The sequence below is a fragment of the Xenopus laevis genome, chromosome 1L, assembly GCF_017654675.1.
Source record: "Xenopus laevis strain J_2021 chromosome 1L, Xenopus_laevis_v10.1, whole genome shotgun sequence".
Classification (NCBI taxonomy): Eukaryota; Metazoa; Chordata; class Amphibia; order Anura; family Pipidae; genus Xenopus; species Xenopus laevis.
This window is the reverse complement of record NC_054371.1, coordinates 103613046-103635276: the sequence shown is the minus strand read 5'-3', so window position 1 is coordinate 103635276 and position 22231 is coordinate 103613046. Positions and strand designations below refer to the sequence as shown.

The following is a 22231-nucleotide window of genomic DNA, read 5'->3' as shown; positions in this document are numbered from 1 at the left end:
TATACGTGACATCCATAAATTGAAACCAGATATTGTTCTAATACAGGAATCCCATTTATAACTTCACTCCCTCCTTACAAAAAAACTAAAAGAACAAATAGCCCAAACTGAGATAACTTTAATAGATAATGGTATAGGGGAGATGGCCTACTCACCCAAAGAAATAGCAGAGGCCTTACAAAAGTATTACTGAGACCCCTATAACCTCCCTACTCCGATTGGAAACAAAACCAAACGACAACAATTTTCTTGCAAAATCTCACAGCAAAACTCTCCCCCACTGATCCCTGAACAGACCTATTACAGATGAGGAAGTAAGAGACAAGTTCAAATCTTTCCCGGAGGCATCAACCACACAAAACCCTGATATGAAATGGCACTAGGCAGGGATGCCCATTATCCCCATTACTGTATGCTATTGTGGAACCCCTAGCATGTGCCATACCTTGACAAACCCAGTCCTAGCTCTCCCCAACCTTCATGCACTACTCGCAGACTACAGCAAGCTCTTTGGTTACAAACTGAATGTGGACAAAATGGAGGCCCTCCCCCTCAATCTCACTTCCAAGGATAAAGATGCCCTAATTTCAAGATTCCACTATAAATGGAAGCAGCAGGCCCTGAAATATCTGGGGATCAACCTCTCAAAATCCTATAGCACCCTATACCAACACAACTTTCATCATCTCATAGGGAACATTAAAAACTTATTGAGCAAATTGAGTGCCCACACTATATCTTGGTTGGGGAAAATAATAATAAAGATGACCATCTTACCTAAGCGTCTCTATTTTTTTGAAATTCTTCCCATCACAGTACCCAAAACAGTTTTGAAAGATCTCCAATTTGCCTTTTTTCGATTCATATGGGGGAAAACACGACACAGAATTTCCGGAACTGTTATGTTGTCTAGGAAGTCACAGGAGGGCTTGGCAGCCCCAGAAATCCGACAGTATTATTATGTAGCACACTTACGTCAGATTCCTGGCTGGACTACCTTGCACCCTACATCTAAATGGGCTCTTCTGGAATGCTATGGACCTCTCATATGCACCTTAGTACATATCTCTGGGCTCATAACAGAAGTCTAAAGCCACCTATTATATACTAAACATGTTAGTGGGCAAACCTGACCCCCAAAACACGGTCGCGGAACAAAAATGAACGAACTACATTTTAACGGCTGCAAGACTATCAATCACAAGACACTGGAAGGACTCATACACACCTACAATGTCTAAATTACTCTACAAACTAGAAGAAATGAGGGATATGGAATATATGACTGCTAAGCTGCGGGGCACTATCCCACAATTTATGAAAATTTGGGCTAAGTGGGATCTATACAATTAAGGACATGAGATAACCCATAACAGATACACAAAGTGCATTTAAATCTAAACATAATTCTAAACTGAATCTAAATTCTCTCACAGTTCCAACCACTACTTCACAGCATTCTGAGCTGTCACTCTATCTTACCTCTATATCTTACCACTCTATCATGCATTTTCGAGCATCTGCTAAAACTGCCTTTGACAGAAATAATGATGTTAGACTAGACTATCGATACTATATGTACCATATGCTTCAATAACGAACTACTATATCTGTATACAATTTGAAACAATAACATTACTATGCCAATGTCCATGTTTTCTAAAAACTCTGTAAAATCAAATAAAAATTCAATTACAAAAAAAAATTTAATAATTTTTCCCAGTCAAATCTATTTTTGTTGCTGGAGACAGTGACTCCCAGAGATTTTTAGTTGCAGGCCAGAGGGAGGCAGAAAAAATAAAAATGAAGACCAATTGAATAGTGTATTATTAAGCCTATTTGCACACATAGTAAAAGTATTGTAAAACTTCCCCTTTTATCTTGGACCAAGTAAGAGAAAATCCCATGAGCATAAGAAGTGAGTTAGTACAAAATGGGCAACCTAATTTACATGTATTTAGATGACTCTACTTATTTAAAGCTTTGTTTGAAAAAAAGAATCATTGAAGGGGTATTTTTTTGTTGGGGCCTGATAATTTATATAGTGTTGGAAATATCAATTTCAATAGAGGTAGGATGGGAACACTGGTTTTCCTTAATGCTTTGAAATCTCAATAGCTGGCAGTTTAATATTATAATATTTTAACATTTTAATATTTTTTAAACTAACTTGATAAATGAAAATGCTTGGGGCAGTTTCAAATTGTATCGTATTTTATTATTTGATGCCTAAAGAGTGAAGAATGTAACACTTGGGGCAGATTTATCAAGGGTTGAATAGGAAATTCAAATTTTTGAATAGTTTTTTTGGTCAAAACTCACAAATTCAAATTGGGAATAATCCAAACTCGATTCGAATTCAAAATTCGAGATTTATCAAACCTTTACCCTGGGAATAGTTTGAATTTGACTATTTGCCACCTAAAACCTGCGAGTTCGTATATAAGTCAATGTGAGATCTTCAGTGACCCATTTGAAGATGTTAATGGCCTTTCTGACATTCAAGTTTTTTTCGGAGAAAAAAAACGACGAGTTTAGTTGAATTTGAATAGAATTCGATTCAAGTTTCTATGTCGGTAAAATTTGTTCAAGTTTTAGATGTTCTCATTTTTTTAAATAACCTCCCAATTGAATTCCAATTTATTTGATTAAAAAAAAAATCACATGAATTTGAAATTCGACCTTTGATAAATAGGCCTCCCCATTAGGACATGATGAACACGTTATAAATGATAAAAGAAGTCTGGCATTCTGTTGGTAATGGTTAAAAAAATTTATTGCATGCCAAAGGCTTCTGTTTTTTAAGTGTCAAGTTCTTTTTGTGCATTTAAACTTTTGGTTTAATATTATAAACCTATGGTGGCTTTCTCAAAATTGTAAACTGCCATGGAGTTTCTTCTTTGCCTAAAGGGTGTGAAATTATGCAGTGATGTAAACAACGGATTTCAGACAGGATTTGTGATCCACAAACTTAGCTAGAATCTCGGCTTTAAAACACGACAGAAATGCTGTTTGTGAGAAACAGATGAAGCAATTTGATTACACTTTCTGAAAAAACATTTAAAAGTTAAGCAAACTGTCCAGATTCAATGTTTTCAAGTTCAATAATAATGAAAAATAATATGTGTGTTAGCAACATTTTTTTCAAAGGAAAAGATAGCAACACCCAGGGGCAGATTTACTAAGCTCGAGTGAATAGTTTGAATCCAAATATATTCTAATTTCAAAGTAATTTTTTGGGTACTTTGACCATCGAAATGGTCAAATTCGATCGAATTCAATCGAATCGAATGATTCGAACAATTCAAAGTAAAAATCGTTCGACCATTCGATAATCGAAGTACTGTCTCTTTAAAAAATCCTTCGACTCAATACTTCGCCAAATAAAAGCTACCGAATTGAATGTTAGCCTATGGGGACATTGTAGATAGGTTTTGGGCACTTTTTATGATCGAATAAAAATCATTCGATCCATCACTTAAAGGAAAACTATGCCCCCAAAATGAATACTTAAGCAACAGATAGTTTATATCAAATTGAATGACATATTAAAGAATCTTACCAAACTGGAATATATATTTACATAAATATTGCCCTTTTACATCTCTTGCCTTGAACCACCATTTCGTGACTCTATCTGTGCTGCCTCAGAGATCATCTGACCAGAAATACTATAACACTAACTGTAACAGGAAGAAGTGAGGAAGCAAAAGGCAGAACTCTGTCTGTTAATTGGCTCATGTGACCTTACATGTGGTTTGTATGTGTGCACAGTGAATCTTATGATCTCAGGGGGCGGCCCTTATTTTTTAAAATGGCAATTTTCTATTTATGATTACCCAATGGCACATACTACTAAAAAAGTATATTATTATGATAATGGATCATTTACATGAAGCAGGGTTTTACACATGAGCTGTTTTACTCAGTATCTTTTAATAGAGACCTACATTGTTTGGGGGGTATAGTTTTCCTTTAAAACAGTTTGGATCGTTTGATTCGAACGATTTTAGCGTTATTAGTTTTAGCGTTATTAGATCAAACCTTTTGCACTTTTACTTTGAGGGTCGAATTCGAGGGTTTTTTTAACCCTCGAAATTCGACCCTTGATAAATCTGCCCCTAAATGTAACTTCAAGAAAATAATTTCAAGTGCCTTCATGCATGGTGATGACCCATTAATTTCAGCACATGCCGACTATCCAACCTGAGTGAAAAATACTGTAGAAAAATACTAATTCATTTAAAAAATATTTAGGCAACATATTTCTCTCAAAATGTCATAAGTAATTTAAATTTAGGGTATGCAAAAGGGAGAATTATGTCAATAATGTCACTTACTGTCATCTTCCCATTACGATTTGCTTCTTCCCTCATAGCTAAAGCTTTTAAGAAATTATCTTTCGGGTCTTTTCCAGCACTTGACAAAGTCCTGAAATAAAGAATATTTTTCATTAGAATGTCTCATTTTTACACAATAATATATGGTTCAGATATGGTTCAAACCACATGCCTAATTGCTTCCAGCTCAAAAGGCAAAGGAGGTTAAGATTAAAAACTTGAGGAAAGATGTTTAAGCTAAAGAACTACTTTTTTGTTTCTCTTATGCATCACACACACTGCACTATATTCCATACGAATGCTTCCTTTTGGTTCTTAGAATTTTTTATATGACTTAAACATGACCAGGGGAAACAGGAACAGATAATAATATTCTAAGACAATATGTTATTCGTCTTCCTTTATTTTTTGTAGGTTTTATTAAAATTATGTATTTTGTGACAATAACATATTTAAAATGTATATCCTATCTATATGAGTAACAGGGATCTACTGAATCTGAATAGGTATTTGGAAAGGAGAAAGCTTAGTCTTATAGGCTAAATGAATCCCCAGCTAGGACAGTTGCTGATTAGACCAGGAGACCCTTATTGGAAATGCCTTTCCTATAAGAGCTAATCCAAATGTCCTGCCTTATTATTTTACAGGTGAATGCATTCTTTCCATTCAGTTTGTGTACTGTGTACTGCATACTGTGTATGCCTTGCATCTGGGAACATGTTTAACATAATTCTTCCGTGATGTGATGTATCTAAAATATGTAATTACCTCCCATCTGATTAAAACATGCTGAAACTGATTACAGTACCCATATGTTATTTGTGTATAATAATCATCCCACAGCACTGTCACATATTGTCCTGAAATGTAAAAGTTATGAGAAATGATTTTCCTGTACATTCTTAATATGATTTTATCCAAATGTAAGAGTATATATTGAAGTTAGCTCTTATAGTGATGGGGTTATATTATTAATTTTGCTTGCCATTATACTGTAATATACTTTATTTTTAATATGACTTTATTTATTGAGCAGCACAATGGCACAGTGGTTAGCATTGTACCACTAGGGTCCTAAGTTCTCAAAACTGTACTGCACTACCAAGGAGTTTGTAAGTTTGCTCCATTCTTGCTTGTGTTTCTTTGTACTACAGCTTTCTTCCACACTGCACAAACTTAAGCACAACCTTATCTGCAGCTATGCCCCAGGATTTCATTCATAAAGTCACAGCATGAAATTATTGATGATTATAGATTGAAGGTAGAGAGAGCGAAATTACGGAAAGATCCCTTATCCAGAAAACCCCAGGTCCAGAACATTCTGGATAATGGATCTATACATGTATTGTAACAGTAAATATTGTATAGAAGAGAAAAGAGGCGCTAGCTGGTTTAAGGCAATTAAGTGTAGAAACGAATAACGCACACGAATAACAAAGTCCAAATACTCCAAAGGTCAAAAACAAATGTTCAATGCTCCAAGGGTTGAATACAAATTATCCGACAGCTCCAACAAATGTTCCATGTGGGGTGCTGCCTCCTTGACTGCTGGTCCCAAGCAGGCAAAGTCTACAAATAAACATAAAAGAAGGGTTGAGCTCCCATAGTGTAAAATTGTATCAGCACCAAGGGGGCGGAGCCTGGCAAGATAGAAAATGGCCGCGTGTATCCTTGAGAAAAAGCCCTCTAATAGCGAACAGCAGAGCCTACATCTACACCGGGCGACAAGAAAGGCTACCAGAGAACATGGGAGGATGGGGGTAGAAGGCGGACAAAAGCAGGTGGAACGCTATCACCATATCTTAACCACAGATTCTCGCACCGCAACGGCAGTACCCAAGATGGCGCCGATGATTTCTCCAGTGCCTCGAGCTCTCCCAGTCGGGCCTCAGACACCGTGACACTAAGACCGATTGAACAACTGGAGCAGATGGAGGATCACCCGGATTCTCAGGTGACTCATGCTATAACACAACCCGTTATCACAACGACCAAACTCTCTGCCCAATTAAGAGACATTACATGATAAACTTACACGCAGCATTACGGCCTCACGGTATCGTCTCAATGCTGGAGGGGATGTGGTCATGAAGGTACATTACTGCATATATTCTGGACTTGTCCAGTAATCAAACCATTTTGGGAGAGAGTGAGACAATGTTTGCTTAAGGTGTTATTGATCGAAATACAACTGGACCCTTTAATATTCATACTGGGAAAAAGAATCCTTAATATAAAAAAACCCAACCCAAAAATTAGCTTACTCAGTTTAAACGGCTGCCAGATGTACTATAGCGGGGAAATGGAAAAACACCTTTCCTCCAACAATGGCTGACCTCCTGGAGAGAGTTCGGTATATCAACTGACAGCACTCCGAAATGATAATAATGATAATTTTAATACATTTTGGAATAACTGGGACATAACCCAAATGGGAGGACCGTTGCAGATAATATAATTCAGAGAATTGGGATAATAAATATACCTAGCATCCAGATCATTGAACTGACTGCTTGAGTTGGGAGAATCTATCAGGCTAAAACATATTGGAAACACGATACCTAGGAACTCACTGTGCGGCATGCCCGAGGGGGATATTAGGAGAAAAGCCACTGAAACGAGTATATGAGATCTAACTATACGTAATGACAACTTGTATAACTATGATTTTTACACAGAAGTTCTCTAAATGCAATACACTGCACAAAATGCAAAATATGCACCAGAAATGAAAAAAGTTAGTCCTTTGGTTTAGTTTCCTCCTGCCGGTCCTACTTCAGTCTCTCAACTGTGGAATGCTTCATATAGGATAAAAATGGATCAGCGCCTTTGGCAACGGAGTCAAACTCGCCAGAAACAAAGAAAGGGGGGAAAAAATAAATAGACAATATGGTGTAGTATTTTTGAAATGGTAGTTTCACACCAGGTGCTTGTGTGTAACATTTATATTGTTTTTTGTTAGTTCCCCTTTTCCAGATTCCCCTTTATTTTCGTCCTCCACTTCGGGGACTGTGCTTATATTCACTTTTCAGCATGCATGTGAATCTTCCACCAAAAAATGGCTAAAGTGCCTACTTACAAAACGTTTACTTTTTCAATCACATATAGTAGTGTTTTCCTTTCCCTCTACGACATATATGTGTGACTTCCACCAAGAAATGGCTAAAGTGCCTACTTACAAGACCTTAACCTTTGGCTCGCATGTAATATTGCCTTACATCCCTCTCCTCTTCACTCCCACATGGAATAGAGACTTATAATGTGTAGTATGTTTTAATAAATATTTAAAAATTATAAAAAGATTTTGCAATCACATTTTAATCAGATTTTACAAGCATTTCTATAAGATCAGCTGTCCTTTGCAGGTTGCCCAGGTCTTTCCGGGGTAGGAATAAAAGAGCCGGCTTTTCCTATTCCTTGTGGTTGCGTTCCTGCTAGTCAGCGTCTTGTCCCCACTGCCTGACGCATTTCGCTGGTCCAATCAGCTTCCTCAGAGGAATGGGGATATCCGTCGCATAATTTCCTTAAAAAGCCGATCCTCGGCTGGTTGCCATGGTTGCCGTTCCGTTCTCCACCGCTTTTCGTTCCACATGCGGTCCAATCCTCCCTTTGGTGCCTTATCGTGCTTCGTTTCTATGTCTGGGTTTTCTGGGCAACCGTAATCTTATCTACATATACAGTCTCTAAAAACTATATTATAATATATTGACGTGATCAATTACTTTTTTTATTTTTTTTTATTTTTTTATTTTTTTGCCACTCTGTTACCTATCGTTTAATGCTTTTAAAAGTTCTATAACTTAAACTATAATATTATTCTAGATTGTTTCCCCTTTAACAAGTCTGTTCTGCTAACTTTGTTGATTTTTTCTCTAGATCTTTGTAACAATTTTTTATCATATCCTCTCTGTTCAAATCTATTTGATACATAGTTTAATTGTGTTTCTAACTCTTCTGTCTCTGTACAGTTTTTCTTTAGTCTGTGAAACTGGCCATACGGGATGTTCTTCAACCACACTGGGTTGTGGTTGCTAGTATTCAGAACATAGTTACAGACATCTACTTTTTTAAAATATGTTTTGAAGTTTACTTGATTATCTTTTATATATATTTCCAAATCTAGAAAATTTATATTTTTTGTACTGTATGTGGAGGTGAATTCTAAATTTATATCATTTTGATTTAATTTTACAATGAATTCCAGAAGTCCAGTTTCACTTCCCTCCCATACAAGTATGATGTCATCGATAAAGCGCCGCCATAGGACCAGACCCCCACCCAGTTGAGGTAGTATGTTCTCTTCCTCCCAATGTCCCATGAAGAGATTAGCATAACTGGGTGCGAATCTTGTTCCCATGGCGGAAAAAATCAACAAAGTTAGCAGAACAGACTTGTTAAAGGGGAAACAATCTGGTATAATAGAAAATATGCAGGAAAATTGTATGTTTATAACCACATATACACCAGGAATTCAAGAACTACAGAAAATTTTATTGAAACACTGGAACATTTTAGAAGGCGATACACTATTGAAAGGTAAACTACCGAAAAAACCAAAGGTAATATATAGAAGGGCAAGAACTCTAGGACAGAGATTAGTAAAAAAATTATATACAGACAGATAAAACAAGAAAGAAAAAACAAAAAGATGAATGGAAAGGTTTATATCCCTGTGCACTATGTAAGGCATGTAGGTTCGCAGACAAAAAGAAAAAGTTCAAATCTAATGTGACTAATGCAATATACAATATTGAAAGCTGTATAAAATGTACAACCAAAAATGTAATTTACTGTTTAGAATGCCCATGCGGATTACAATATGTTGGAAAGACTAATAGAAGTCTAAAGGATAGGATAAATGAACATATAAGAAATATAGAAAAGGGTGTAGAAAATCATAGTGTGTCAAACCACTTTAAAACACATCATAACAAAAGCACAAAGGGTTTAAAATTTTGGGGTAAAAAAGAGGTTGAAGCGAATTGGAGAGGGGGTGATAGGGTCAAAAGAACATTACAAGAGGAAAGTAGATGGATTTATGACATGCAAACCCTAAAACCACAAGGATTAAATCTAGATATGAATTTGCGGGCATTCCTGTAAATTAATTAACCTCACCGACACACGATAAAAAAGTGATAAAAAATTGTTATAAAATTTATAGAGATAGAGAGTATATAAAAAACCGATAAAAAAGTCAAAATTTATTTCACAAATAACACGTAAAATACACAAACCTAGTATGTAATTTTATCTATATTTATATATAAAAAAAATTTTCACCACAATAGGTTTTCACTTTTTAAAGTTATAGAACTTAAAAGCATTAAACGATAGGTAATAGAGTGGCAAAAAAATAAAAAAATAAAAAATAAAAATAAATAAAAAAAGTAATTGATCACGTCAATATATTATAAGGAAATGAATAAACACAGATTTAAAAATAGAAATCACCTGAATGAGTTAAAAACAAGTCACTTGGAAATGCTAAAAAGAGACCACGGAATCACAAGAATAAAATTGATAGGTTAACACTAGGGAATAATGAGAATTAATCACTCCGAAACAAATGGTAAAAAAGAAAAAAGAAATCAGGATACACAAATGGAGGGTATTGCAAAAACAAAATAGAAATAGAAAAGGCAAGTCGAGACATATAAAGTAGGAAGCAGTTAACCTGAGTGTTAATGTAATATTGCTAAAGAAAAGGTAGGACTGTTAGAGACTGTATATGTAGATAAGATTGTGTTTTTAGAGACTGTATATGTAGATAAGATTGCGGTTGCCCAGAAAACCCAGACATAGAAACGAAGCAAAATAAGGCACCAAAGAGAGGATTGGACCGCATGTGGAAGGCAAAGCGGTGGAGAACGGAACGGCAACCATGGCAACCAGCCGAGGATCGGCTTTTTAAGGAAATTATGCGACGGATATCCCCATGCCTCTGAGGAAGCTGATTGGACCAGCGAAACGCGTTAGGCAGTGGGGACAAGACGCTGACTAGCAGGAACACAACCACGAGGGATAGGAAAAGCCGGCTCTTTTATTCCTACCCCGGAAAGACCTGGGCAACCTGCAAAGGACAGCTGATCTTATAGAAATGCTTGTAAAATCTGATTAAAATGTGAGTGCAAAATCTTTTTATAATTTTTACATATTTATTAAAACATACTACACAATATAAGTCTCTATTCCATGTGGGAGTGATTGGATGAAGTGAGAGAAGAGGAGAGGGACGTAAAGCAATATTACATGCGAGCCAAAGATTAAGGTCTTGTAAGCAGGCACTTTAGCCATTTCTTGGTGGAAGTCACACATATATGTCATAGAGGGAAAGGAAAACACTACTATATGTGATTGAAAAAGTAAACGTTTTGTAAGTAGGCACTTTAGCCATTTTTTGGTGAAAGATTCACATGCATGCTGAAAAGTGAATATAAGCACAGTCCCCGAAGTGGAGGACAAAAATAAAGGGAATCTGGAAAAGGGGAACTAACAAAAAACAATATAAATGTTACACACAAGCACCTGGTGTGAAACTACCATTTCAAAAATACTACACCATATTGTCTATTTATTTTTTCCCCCCTTTCTTTGTTTCTTGCGAGTTTGACTCCGTTGCCAAAGGCGCTGATCCATTTTTTATCCTATACTTGTATAAATATGAGAAGGGGTAAAGCAATGGAGCTATCCCTACGTCCAACCTTAGTAATGAATACATGGTGCCCCACTGTTTACTTTTGTACATGTTTAAGTGGAATGACATATGGATGCAATCCCAGGTATGCTGGATGATAACCGTATAAAGCTGATGTAACTGTAAATGCCTACTTCCTGAACACTGGATTACTCTTGTTTTTGTATTATTTTTATTTTGACCTGTTTTGTATGGAAAAAATATTTTCTTGAGAAAACTAAATAAAAAGAAAGTTATAGAAAAATTGTATCAGCCCTTTAATCAAAGAAAGATATATTGCGCTTACAATTTAGCAGAAAAGGATTGTTCATCAATAAAGTCTGTTAAATCTGTTTCCCGACGCGTTTCGTGGTGTCCTGACTTTAGCAAGGGTGATGGTGTGCTGTATTATATACTGTATGCTGTATCCATCCAGCACAGTTTGACACTGATCTATAGCATTGTATAGCTTACAAAATTACACAAAATCACAAGAGCAACAAATGCTGCTTCTCCATTTCTGTAACACATTCACTGCAAAAGTATGAAGTTTGCATAATTTCACAGTAAAGCAGCACTCAATGACAACCCAAAAAAATTAAAATGATACTGGCACCTTATCAAATATATACTTTTTGTAAATTCTGTTTAGAAATAAATAATAAAAAACTTTAAAAGACAAAACAGGTTGCCCAGTGAAAAACGCGCAAGGCAAAGTACTCACTTTACTTTAAGAGAATTTCTATATGAGTGCTGTTTTATGTATTTTTATGTAAGCCATTAAAATAAATCACTTGTGTTTAAACTAAGAAATAGGCCACATGGTCTTATTTATTTATTTTAATTGTGGCAATCCATTACAAAGAAATTGCATTAATATAAAGAAATAAGTTATACTCTAACTTATCATCAGTTTCACTCCACTGCTCAAACAAATTAAAACCTCATTAACAATTTCACTTGTATATAACTAATATGTAAAGCATGATAAATATGCTTTAAGTCAAGGTCTGCTTCATAAAAAGGTTATCAGAGAATGTTTGTCCTTTGGAAATATCCTTGAATGAGATCATAAATTTACTTAATTAACCATGTGTCATACTCTGTAAAATGAAATGTTTCAGGGTCAGTTAAAGTCTAAAAGCGCAAGATTATGTTTTCTGCACATTAAATTACTGTTGTAGTGCAGTTAAAATTGGATGCTGCATATATTTTGTACAGAATGTGCAGTTGCTACTTAAGATTTAGGTTTTAATCAATTATTTAGTGTTTACTTGACTAGTAATTGTAAAGTTAAAACCACCTATTTTGTCAGCAGCTACACCTGTAGAGATGTTGCTCATGTCATAGTAGATGTGTTACTTGATAACAAAATATACATATGTTTATGGGGAAGCAACACCAAAATGTAAAACTCATGACATGGGCAGAGACAAATACCTGCCGGTTTCCCCCAAACTGGCCTAGGAATAACCAACTCACTCACCATACATTTTATTTGTTGGAGTCTTTTTGTCCACAGATTTATTGCACAAAAGATTATTCAACAATAGATAACACATATATTAATTAAAGTTATATTAACAACATTATAAACATACAAATATGAACAGTGGTATACCATTAACTTTTTAATCCTCTGCAAGGCCCCTGGCAATGGACCCAATTAGGTGCATGCAATCGTATAAGCCACCAGCCGCTTGTGCCTGCGTGCACGACTGCATGCTACCAATACAACATACTCTCCCAGAGACCACCGCTCTAAGAGAAGAACACCACCAACCAAGTTCCATTAACCAACTTGGGACTTGGTAAAAAACTACACTTAATTAACTCTCCCCATTGCCAGGGACCCGCCGCCCGGCTGTGACAACGGGCTATTCCCTCTCATCACCTTTTGGTTAGTCAGCCCAATACTCACCATTCCACATAAACTTATCCTGTGCCCTACTAACCCAGGCCACAATTGTGACAACTAGCACAAAGGGTTAATACAAGGGAGGGAGGGTGGGACTCCTTTTCTTCTTCCAAAATGGATGCCCTCCTTAGCAGTTAGTGCTATACATCCCTTTACAACTCCAACCCCCAACTATGTCACTAGCCCATTACTAATCCCCTGCCCGGCAGCTTTGTCCCACCCCTGTCATGCACCCTTTGCCAGCATGCACTGTCCTGCGTTTCACTTTTTAATAGCTGGGAACAGTCCCAGCAAACAGAACACATTCGGTCATTGACTCAGACCAAATGAAGATGTGGCAATAAACAGTGGCAGACAAAATGCACATGTGCCCTATCACCCATCCTAACACTACTGACAGTAAAGCCCCTCGTTATAAAGTACAAACAGTAGTGGAAAAACAGACCTTCATGGCAAAACTCTTGCTTGAGCATCCATTAAAGAGCTTTACATGTAATAGTTCTAGAAACAAATTGTCCTGTGTGCCACATGCCTGCTGGGAAATATTTTTCCTCACAACGTTTGAGCCATATGGGATGGCATGTGGCTGCAGAATACAGTGGTATAATTCTTTGCGGTCAGTATGTAGACACTCAAAAATACGGAATCATCCTTACTGTATATATATTTCCACCAAGTTTGATTGTAGAATTTATGACCCATTACTTTAATTTTGGCCAACTTTCCAATAGACTTCTTTCCAATAAATCTTAATATTTGATTCATATGTATTTAGCCTTTGCTAAACATTCCCCATTAAGGCCCCAGACTGTCAATCATCTTCTGACTGAACTTTTAATCTTTTGATGCAGATGCTGTTTGTCCTTACAAGTAAGTTAGCGTGATATACTGAACTAGGTGCTGTGGTCACTTTAGGTCGGCCAAGTCTGGCATTGGATAACCATGACTGGGTTTGTGAATATCTCGTTTGTACTGATCCCTTAGAATTTAGCTGCAATATGGAATAGTTCTTCAACACTTGAGAGAACACTTTGGCCTCAACCACTGAATGTTGATGTCGTTAAAAAAAGCTGGAAACATATTTCAGTATGATCAATTTTATTTTCAAGTGACAGTAATGCTTAGTAGACTTATACATTTAGTAACCACTTATTTAAAATTTATAGGAAGTGGCTGTGCTGGATAACACCATGAGTAAGAATTATAATATTGGTAAATACATGGAAGCCTGCAACTACAGTTGTATTAAATAAATCAAAATGAAGAATACCAAAATCAATACACATATTTATACAAACACAGGGATTCCCATTTACTAAAGGTTGAATTTTAGTGGTATTAGAGCTTTCTGAAACCACGATTAAACATTTTCTCTAATATTATGAATGCCATGAAAATTATTAAATGTTCCAAAAAAACAACGAAAGTATAAACAGGAAAAAATTCTGAACCATCTGCAAAACAAACCTCTAAAATTTGAGTTTTTTAGACAATTACTAGCCAAAATATCTGAAAACCTCTAAAAGTCTGAATGGTTAAAAAAGAAGGTTCAATAGTATTAATGCAGCTTATGATGAATCTCTAAATCTAAAAAAAAAAGTTTTCCCAGACCAGAAAAATTTGTGGTTTAATAAATAGGCCCCATATCATCTGGGTGCTTTGTATTCCACATCCAAATGAGTAAACCATATATTTAGGTTTATGTCTTATATAGACAGTGGGATAGCTCAGATCCCTTTGATGGTTGATGTTGAAGGAGAGGGGCAGCAAAAATTACATATACTTTTGCGGTGCGCCCTGACAGTGAAACATGGAAGTTCACAGCAAATCTGTAAATGGCAAAATGTTTTGCTCATCACTATTTGTCATTCATTTGTGTATCACTTGCAAACAATTTATGGAACTGTAATCCTTGAAGTATGTAAATAGCTGTGTTTTGCAGCAAAGTTCTGCCTTTCCTTATACTGTACATATATGTAAAAAATCCAACATCAAGCTATTTAATGACAATAATCAGATCTTTCTTTGATTCTTGCTTTAGAGGTTTTAGAGGTTGCCGGATATTTTTGACTCTGGCGTTTGTGTAACAATACAGAAAAGTCGCAACTTTTCTGTGACTTTTACCATTTTCAGTTTTGATTTTTTAATAAATTTCATGACATAAGTGGTTTTAGAAAAAGTGAGTGTAGTTGTGGTTTCAAAAACCTCTAAAACCACTAAAATGCAACCTTCAATAAATAGGCCTCCACGGGGTCGATTTATCAAAGTGCTAAATTAGAGCTCACCACAGAAAAACTCACCCACTTTCTATTCATTTCTATGGGATATTAAGAAGTATAAATTTATCAAATGATGAAATCTAACTTTCACCCATTGATAAATGCATGCAAAAATTGCATAGGAATAAATGAATAGTGTGAGTTTTCTGCCGTGAGCACTAATTTCACACTAAGATAGATTTTCCCCTTAATGTCCTTTAATTTTAGTTGTCCATCTAAAGCAAAACTGCAGAGAATAAGTATTATATTTCCTAAGGATTTCTGATTTCATTTAGGTACAGTATGTACCTAAACAAATGCAACATTTCAGCATGGACAGAAAGAAACAGAGAGAGACACACACATACAATTACACTACACACTATCAGGACTGTAAGATTATTTTTATTACTAAAGCACGAGTTCTGCAAACATATGCTTAAATTTACTATTGCAATATTCCTGATGATAAAAAAGCAATTGAGTTCAAATTAGAAACAAGTCTATATGATCACAGATGTTTATTCACTAATAAAAAACAGGTCTGGAATGAATCTGGCTGACACATCTGCCTTTGTAAATGATAAATCATAACCATGAATCTACTAACCAAACCTGTTAAACTATATGGTTCTAATCATAAGTAATTATAGATTTATTTAGCTTAGGTGAGCAAATGTAGTGTGTCTGCATTTGGCTAGTATTAGTATGAGTTATTCTGGCCAGCACATACCTATGACTATGTTAACAATAAACCTATTATTTACAATAACAAGCAAAGTCTTACAGTGAAAGGCCTGGGGATCAGATCCAGCCTTCCATAAATTCTTTAGGCCCCAGCCTCCCCAGGTACAGTACTAATTACTGTGTAAAAATAAACAATTTAATTAATATTGACCCTTAACATGTGATGAAATATGCAATATACCCAATACATGGAAATGGTTGTGCTTAGGGATGGGCGAATTTGACCTGTTTCATTTCGCCAAAAATGCGCCGCCGGTGAAATGACGCATACGCCCATTAAAGTCTATGGGAGTCAAAAAATTTTTGACGCGCGACGCCATACAAGTCTATGGCCGTAATTTCTGCGGCAAAACAAGGCGAAAAAATTTGCTCATCCCTAGTTGTGCTGTAATATAGATATTGAGTCATTGAGAAGATCATTCCCTCAGGGGTAATGATATAACATTAAAATAGGCTGTTTGGGAATACAGCAAGAAACCCTATATTTCTATAAATTTAGAACTATACTGAATGTGCCCAGATATGAGTTGAACCTGCCCAAATGCCCTAAAGGTGCAAGCAGCTGGATAAGTTAAATGGATTACAATGGCAGAGAGTAGGGTGGAGTATGTCATCGATCAGATTTGCACTTGGTTCTGATTCATTTTCTTAGCAAATGAAAAAGATTTCAGAGCTCTCTTGTAATTATGAGCATAAGGACACATGGGGTAAATTTACTTACCTCAGAAAATCCACCAGTGCTGGCTTTGCGCACATCGCAACACTTCGCCAGGCATAAATTCGCCTGGACAACGCTAATTCACTAAGATCCGAAGTTGCGCACGGGGTACAGAACACTTGCGAAGTTGCGCTAGCGATAATACGAAGTTACGCTAGTGTTGCCTAATTTGCATACGGCGCGCAGTTAAAGTACAATGGACGTATATGTTGCAGCAAATACATTACACTACACAAGGCCAGGGAACCTGAATAAAATAAAATAGAGGTGTTATATTTCCCTACACATGTGCCCACTGTATAGTTTATGTGCCATATGTAAGGAAATGTAGGGGGGAAGCCGGGATCCCTAAAAAAATTTACACATTTTTCCAGGCTATCATCCAGCGTTTTTTGGGACTTTCAACAAAATTTCAAGTAAGTCCTATCTACTCCATTGCACTTTGCCTGGTCTGAGGTGGTAAAGGCAAATCTGGCGATAGAGGTAACGGTCAGTAAAATAAAAAACTTGAATTTGCGTAGTAATAAAAAAGTGAATTTGCGTTGTAATGCTCTTTGGCCAGAGCGAAAATTCGCCTGGCGTTAGAGTGCGAAGTTACACCAGAGTCTATCTCCTTTGCTAGCGAAATTATGCCAGCGTTAGCCACTTTGCCCTTTAGTAAATTTCCCCCACAGAGTACCTTATAAGTTTTTTTACACTCAAGCAACAATCCCTTTTTCAGATATAATCACTCCCTATAAGAAGAGGGTCTGGCATGAGTACAGAATATGCCACCTGTTAGAAATTAGAAATTCTTTGTGCGGGAAAGAACATGTAATATCACATTATGTAATATGGTGTATCATGTACCTTTTTTTTATCTCTGACACAGGTGCGAGAAATTAGTGTGGTTTCCATGAACATGTATAAACATCACATATGTTAAACTACACAATGCTTATATGTGAATCTTGACAAATAAAGGTAAACCCTAACCATACATTAGCAGAATTTGTTTTTTCTTACATTACATGCCATATTGCCTGCTGGATTTAACTAATTATCAGTTTTTCTATAAAAGGTAACATCACCCACTGCCTTCTAAAGAATGTTATTTTCCCAAAATAAATAAAAAAAATACAATAAGTAACACTGCATTCAAATTGAAAAGTGTCATCTGTCTTTGTAGAACTGAATCAGCCAGGTGAAAAAACACAGGGTCATTTGCACTTGGCTGCAGTCAGTTCCAAGACAAATTTCATTCAATTAAAAACATTTGCGTCAACATGAAAACTTTAGACGTCCATATAGTTGTGCTATATGTCTCAAACTTTGTGCAGTTATGCCTATTGCCCCAGGAGAACCGTGGAGCAACCATAAACTCCAAACCAAGTGGCAGCTGCAGGTTTCCCACAACGGCCTCCGATTTGCTTGGAAATGCAAGTACAACTGCGCAGGATGGAATCTGCAGCTTCAGGATAGGTTGTGTGTATGCGCGTAACGTCACTTCTGCTCTTTCTTCCCTGACAGTTTTGGACTGGTTGGGTCCGGGCCCACCGGGGCTGCCACATCAGGGGTCCCCCTCCACCAACTTTAGGGCCCCTTTGCCAGGCACCCCGGTGGGCCCGGACCGCAACCCTCCTCTAGCCACCTCTCTCTCCACCCAGACCAGCACATACCTGCTTTTCTTGCATCGGGCGGGCAGGTTCATGGTGTGTCAAGTGTCATGCAGGTAGGATCGGATCTGAGCAGGCAGGGTCCACAAGACCCACTGGCAAACCAGGTTTTTTCCTGGTGTCAGCCAGCCCAGTCCCACCCTGTCCCCTGATGCCAGCCCTTCAAGGCATTGTATCAAATGCTTTGGCGAAATCCAAATAGGTCACATTTACTGCAACCCCACTGTCCAACTTCTTACTAATCTCATTATAAAAAGCAATCAAAATTGTGTTACTTTACCTATCTTTCATAAATCTTTAATCTCATAACCTGCATATACAGTATATGTCAACATGAAAATGCATATTGAAATGCTGAAATCTGCTCTTTGTTTCTACACTGCTAATACAATGTCTGTGAGTGCAGACACAGGAGAAAGCTGGGGTAGAGGATTGGCTTATTATAAGCCAACATTGAACAATTATTGATGATCTGGTGTGTGTAGTTATCAGCAGCTCAATACACTCAGGCACAAGTCATTTGCTGGTTCAGCTTAAAGAGATACTGACAGCAGAAATTAAACCCTTTTTACATATATCATAGTATTGCCTTTGTTTGCTAATTTTAATTTTGCCATAAAGTATTTGATCAATGCTTTTACATTACCCATCTGACTCCCCATGCTCGTCTATGAGAGGGCTGCCATATTTGTGCAGCAGAAGTCTGTTAGCATTAGAAACTTTAACTGACAGGCAACTAAAAATTATTACAAAAACAGACCTCAGCAAAATTCATATCATTGTCATACCTCTAAATTCAATGGTGGGTGAAATGTCCCTTTGAACAATCCACTAATAATGGCTTTCCACCTAACTAATCAAATGTTTACTTTTATTGTTCAATCTGCAGCTTGCTAAAAAAACACAATCACTGGCTGGCTGCATTAGGTTACTGCCCTTGAGAAAATATGCCCAGTGTTTATACATGAGCCCCAGAGTGTGCCCACTAAAATAATGAAAAAAATATGTCATGCAACTTCCACTGAAATGCTCCCCTTGCAGACACAAGGGGAGATTGATCAAAATGTAAAAACTCAGTCATGCTAATTTTGCCAAGCGTTTATCGACTCATATATAATCTTGAATTTATTGTTTGTAGCTAGTGATGGGCAAATTTATTTGCCAGGCATGGATTCGCGGAAAATTTCCGCATTTAACAGCCTGTGAATATTGTCACGAAACTGCATTGAAAATTTGAAGCAGAAAATTTGCTACAACAAAAAAAACTTGCCACGTCAAAATTGGCACGCACATAAAAATTGTTGCTCGTCAAAATGATTCGGATGCCCATTGACTTTAATGCATTTGGACAAAAGAGCCACGCGTATAAAAATTGGCGGTCATGTCAAAATTGTCACGCGTCAAAATTATTTTGACCAATGCATTTCATGAATTTCCCTTTGTTTCGAAAAGTTTTTTGGCGATTTGTGAATTTTCGGTGAAGCAAAACAGGACAGATTCACCCATCACTATTTGTAGCAAAAAATTCTTGCATTGTGCACGATTCCCATAGACCAGTGATCCCCAACCAGTGGCTTGTGAGCAACATGTTGCTCACCAATCCCTTGGATGTTGCTCTCAGTGGCTTCAAAGCAGGTGCTTCTTTGGAGGCAAGTTTTTTATTGCATGAAACCAGTACTGCCAGATACAGGCTCCTATAGGCTTCCATTCCACAAAGGGGGCTACCCAGACATTTTTTTACAATTAAATGTGACTCACAGATAAAAAAAGGTTGGGGTTCCCTGCCATAGACTTTCAAGTCAAAGTAATTTGAGAATTCTTGAGTATGTGGAGTGATAAAAAGATAGATCTTGGCAGTTTTATGCTCACAAATTTTGTGTAAAAATAATGAGATATGAGAATATCTCTAATGAGATACAAGGCACAAGAAATGCTGATTCATGTGAAAATTGCTATCAGCAAGAATTTTTTTGTACCAACCTACTGTACATCTCAACCTGTAAAAAAGGCAATAACTTAGCCACCACTAACCCTCTTTACTGAACTCAGTACTATACAAAATACATTAAAACTGAAAAAGTCAAACAGCCCTGATAACCCCTTTGCGTAACACAATGGTATCAAAAGTAGACCAGATGTGCAAACTGATCCACTAAAGAAACAACTTAAACACTGTGCCTAAGTTATAGGTCCATCTCTCAAAGATAACTCTATCCTTAATATATTTGCATTAAAAATGCTACAGGATTATTGTAAAAAAAAGCAGTTCTCTCTCCATGCATTCCACTCTTTCGTCTAGCTTTTCGCAAAGAAGTCGCAGACCCACTGTACTCTTTAGACAGCCTGATTTGCATTAAAACAGTGGGGTATTACTCTCTTTCCACAAGTAGTAGGCTCAGCCAGACTTGAACATCCCTACTGCATTTATTTGAATCATGCTGTCTGAAGTCTGAGAAACCATCAACCATTTTTAAGGTAATTGGCACATGGGAAGTTTTGTTGACCAAGGTAAATATGCACGCCTGGGGGTGACAAAAGTCCCTAGTTGCTTCCATTTTTCGAAGTAGCCAAAGTTTCCTTATAGGGAAACTTCAGGCAACGTGATTGTTTTTGTATCGGCTATTCTTATTACTAGTGGTGGGGAGGAAACTAGGGACATGTACCACTGTCCTTAGTACTACTAACACACATCCTTTGGAGGGGGTAGCTCCCTTTGCCTAGAAGATGTATTATAACTCACTCTTTCAAAATAACTGGTTCTGATGGAAATACTGTTTCTCTGCGTGCAAGGTGTTTGCCAGAGTCAGTTATATTGTTAGCTTTTGCTTGTGCTGGAGTTGGTTATTTGAGAGCCTCGGTTGAAGTGCTATGTGTGGCCAAAATGCATCAGGTCCTTTCTTATGATGCACTAGATGACACCCAGTGGGAGTCTTGTATAAACAATTTTAAGGCATGTTGCTATCACGATTATGAACCAGGCCGCTTTGATGTGGGTGATCACATTACTTCTGTTGTACTTGTGTCCGGACACCAGGGCTAGCACAAGAGGATTGTTTCCTCCGACTGCGATTCTTTAGCATTATTTAGTACTAAGGAACTGCAGCAGTAAAATATTGGAAACTACTACTGTTTTGTATACTAGTGTGAGCCACTGATTTACTACTTAAGTTTAGAATACAGGGTGACCTATATGACACTAATGTATCCTCGAGGAAACTGATACATACTTAAAAATACTTTACTAATGTTAGTGTCACTAATATGGTGCTCATAATATGGTTTTTAAATGGTTTTAATATGGTGTGCTCTATTTTGTATGGCTAATAACATATATGAAAGACTGCCCTTTTAACTTTCCGATGGTGTGGTTCCATCTAGAGGATGATGTTGGTAGTATGATTAAGAAAGAGAGCTCCCCAAAAGATGTATTAGACCTACCTGTCAATCAAAATCTGTCCCAGACCTTAGCGTGTAGAGAGTGAGATACTGAAAAGTAACTTGATTATTTCTTAAACAGTGCAGAATTTTTAATTGATTATATTTAGAAAGTGTCTTATTTCAGGAAGATGAAGCCTATTTTAAAATTTCATTTTAGAAATAGATCCCCTTTAAGTTGAAAAAACCCCATGAATTGCAGCATTTACCTTAATCTCAGAATGTGATTTAAAAAAATCTTAAGGATTTCGCTTGATTTCTCATTAAGGCAAAGCATGAATCATATTCTTAAAATAGCAAATACAGCTTAGTCAATTAATTCATCAAAATCCCTCCCTTTAATGTGATCCTTGCATTTCATTTGCTGACTATGTAAAAGTAATTTGCTTAATGTGATTTCCTCAAGTGAATTATTTGCACATTCTGCATGGGTCAGAATTGAGTGATTATTTTCTATAGTGAGTGCCAGGTCCTACTTTAAGCA

The 22231-nt window shown here is 36.8% G+C and overlaps 1 protein-coding gene across 7 annotated transcripts in view; it reads right to left on the bottom strand.

Moving 5' to 3' along the window:
- The window catches only part of cfap299.L (cilia and flagella associated protein 299 L homeolog), a 230172-nt gene that overhangs the window by 152288 nt on the left and 55653 nt on the right, over positions 1 to 22231 (bottom strand). For all 7 annotated transcript variants that reach the window (XM_041582281.1, XM_041582296.1, XM_041582275.1 and 4 more), the window contains 1 exon segment: positions 4341 to 4431. In XM_041582281.1, the coding sequence (XP_041438215.1) occupies positions 4341 to 4431 (91 nt within the window).